This window comes from Pterocles gutturalis, unplaced genomic scaffold (assembly GCF_000699245.1).
Source record: "Pterocles gutturalis isolate BGI_N339 unplaced genomic scaffold, ASM69924v1 scaffold42520, whole genome shotgun sequence".
In the NCBI taxonomy this organism is placed as follows: Eukaryota; Metazoa; Chordata; class Aves; order Pterocliformes; family Pteroclidae; genus Pterocles; species Pterocles gutturalis.
In genome coordinates, this window is record NW_010139902.1 from 5,563 (window position 1) to 6,433 (window position 871).

The 871-nt window shown below is 54.3% G+C and overlaps 1 protein-coding gene across 1 annotated transcript in view; it reads left to right on the top strand.

Annotated features, from left to right (window-relative positions):
- Positions 1–230: 230 nt before the first annotated feature.
- Positions 231–871, top strand: part of LOC104469102 (keratin, type I cytoskeletal 19) — a 5,437-nt gene continuing 4,796 nt past the window's right edge. Inside the window, exon 1 of the mRNA XM_010083469.1 lies at positions 231–798. Coding sequence (XP_010081771.1) covers positions 349–798 — 450 coding nt within the window. The 5' untranslated portion in view covers positions 231–348. The remainder of the gene's footprint in view (positions 799–871) is intronic.

An 871-nucleotide genomic window follows, 5' to 3' on the forward strand; every position in this document is an offset into this window, starting at 1 on the left:
AAACTCCAACGAGATGTCTGAGTGCTCCCCGCCGCAGGGCGACGCCTCCCCTGAATCCCACCTTTTGCTTCGAGAGGCAACGGCTGGGGGAGGGAATCGGCTCCTGTGCGTGAAGGTATTTGGGCAAGGAACGCCCGCTGCCCAGCCACTGACCAATAAGCGGAATCGCCGTGTTGGCAGAAGGCTTAGGGCTGATAAATTCCACGGGTCTCAGATAACACATTCTGGAGACAACTCCCATTGTCACAGGCATAAAAGGTGGGGTGGGGGAACGGAGCAGGCACTCCTGCCGCGGGATCACAAACTGCAGGAGCTGCGGCTTGGGTCAGGTCCTTGGTACTGCTCACCATGGCCACTTACAGCTTCAGGCAATCCACCTCTTCTGTGGCAGGGGGGCCGGGCGGCTCCTCCGTCCGCTTCGGTGGAGGTTCCTTCAGGGCTCCAAGCATCCACGGGGGATCTGGTGGCAGGGGTGTGTCGGTCTCTTCTGCTAGATTTGTCTCTTCTGGCCTAGGAGGCAGCCTGGGTGGTGGCTACGGAAGCAGCTTTAGCAGCAGCTTTAGCGGTGGCTATGGTGGTGGTTTGGGTAGCGGCGATGGCCTCCTCTCAGGAAATGAAAAGGCAACTATGCAAAGCCTGAACGAACGCCTCGCAGCTTACCTGGACAAAGTGCGTGCACTGGAAGAGGCAAACTCTGATCTTGAAATTAAAATCCGAGACTGGTACCAAAAACAGGGACCTAGCCCAGCTCGGGACTACAGTTCTTATTACAAGACCATTGAAGACCTTCGAGACAAGGTAGGTGTTAATATTTACTAAAAATCATCTTAGTTTTGCATTTAAGAAGGAAGCATAAAAATCCAAAGAGAAA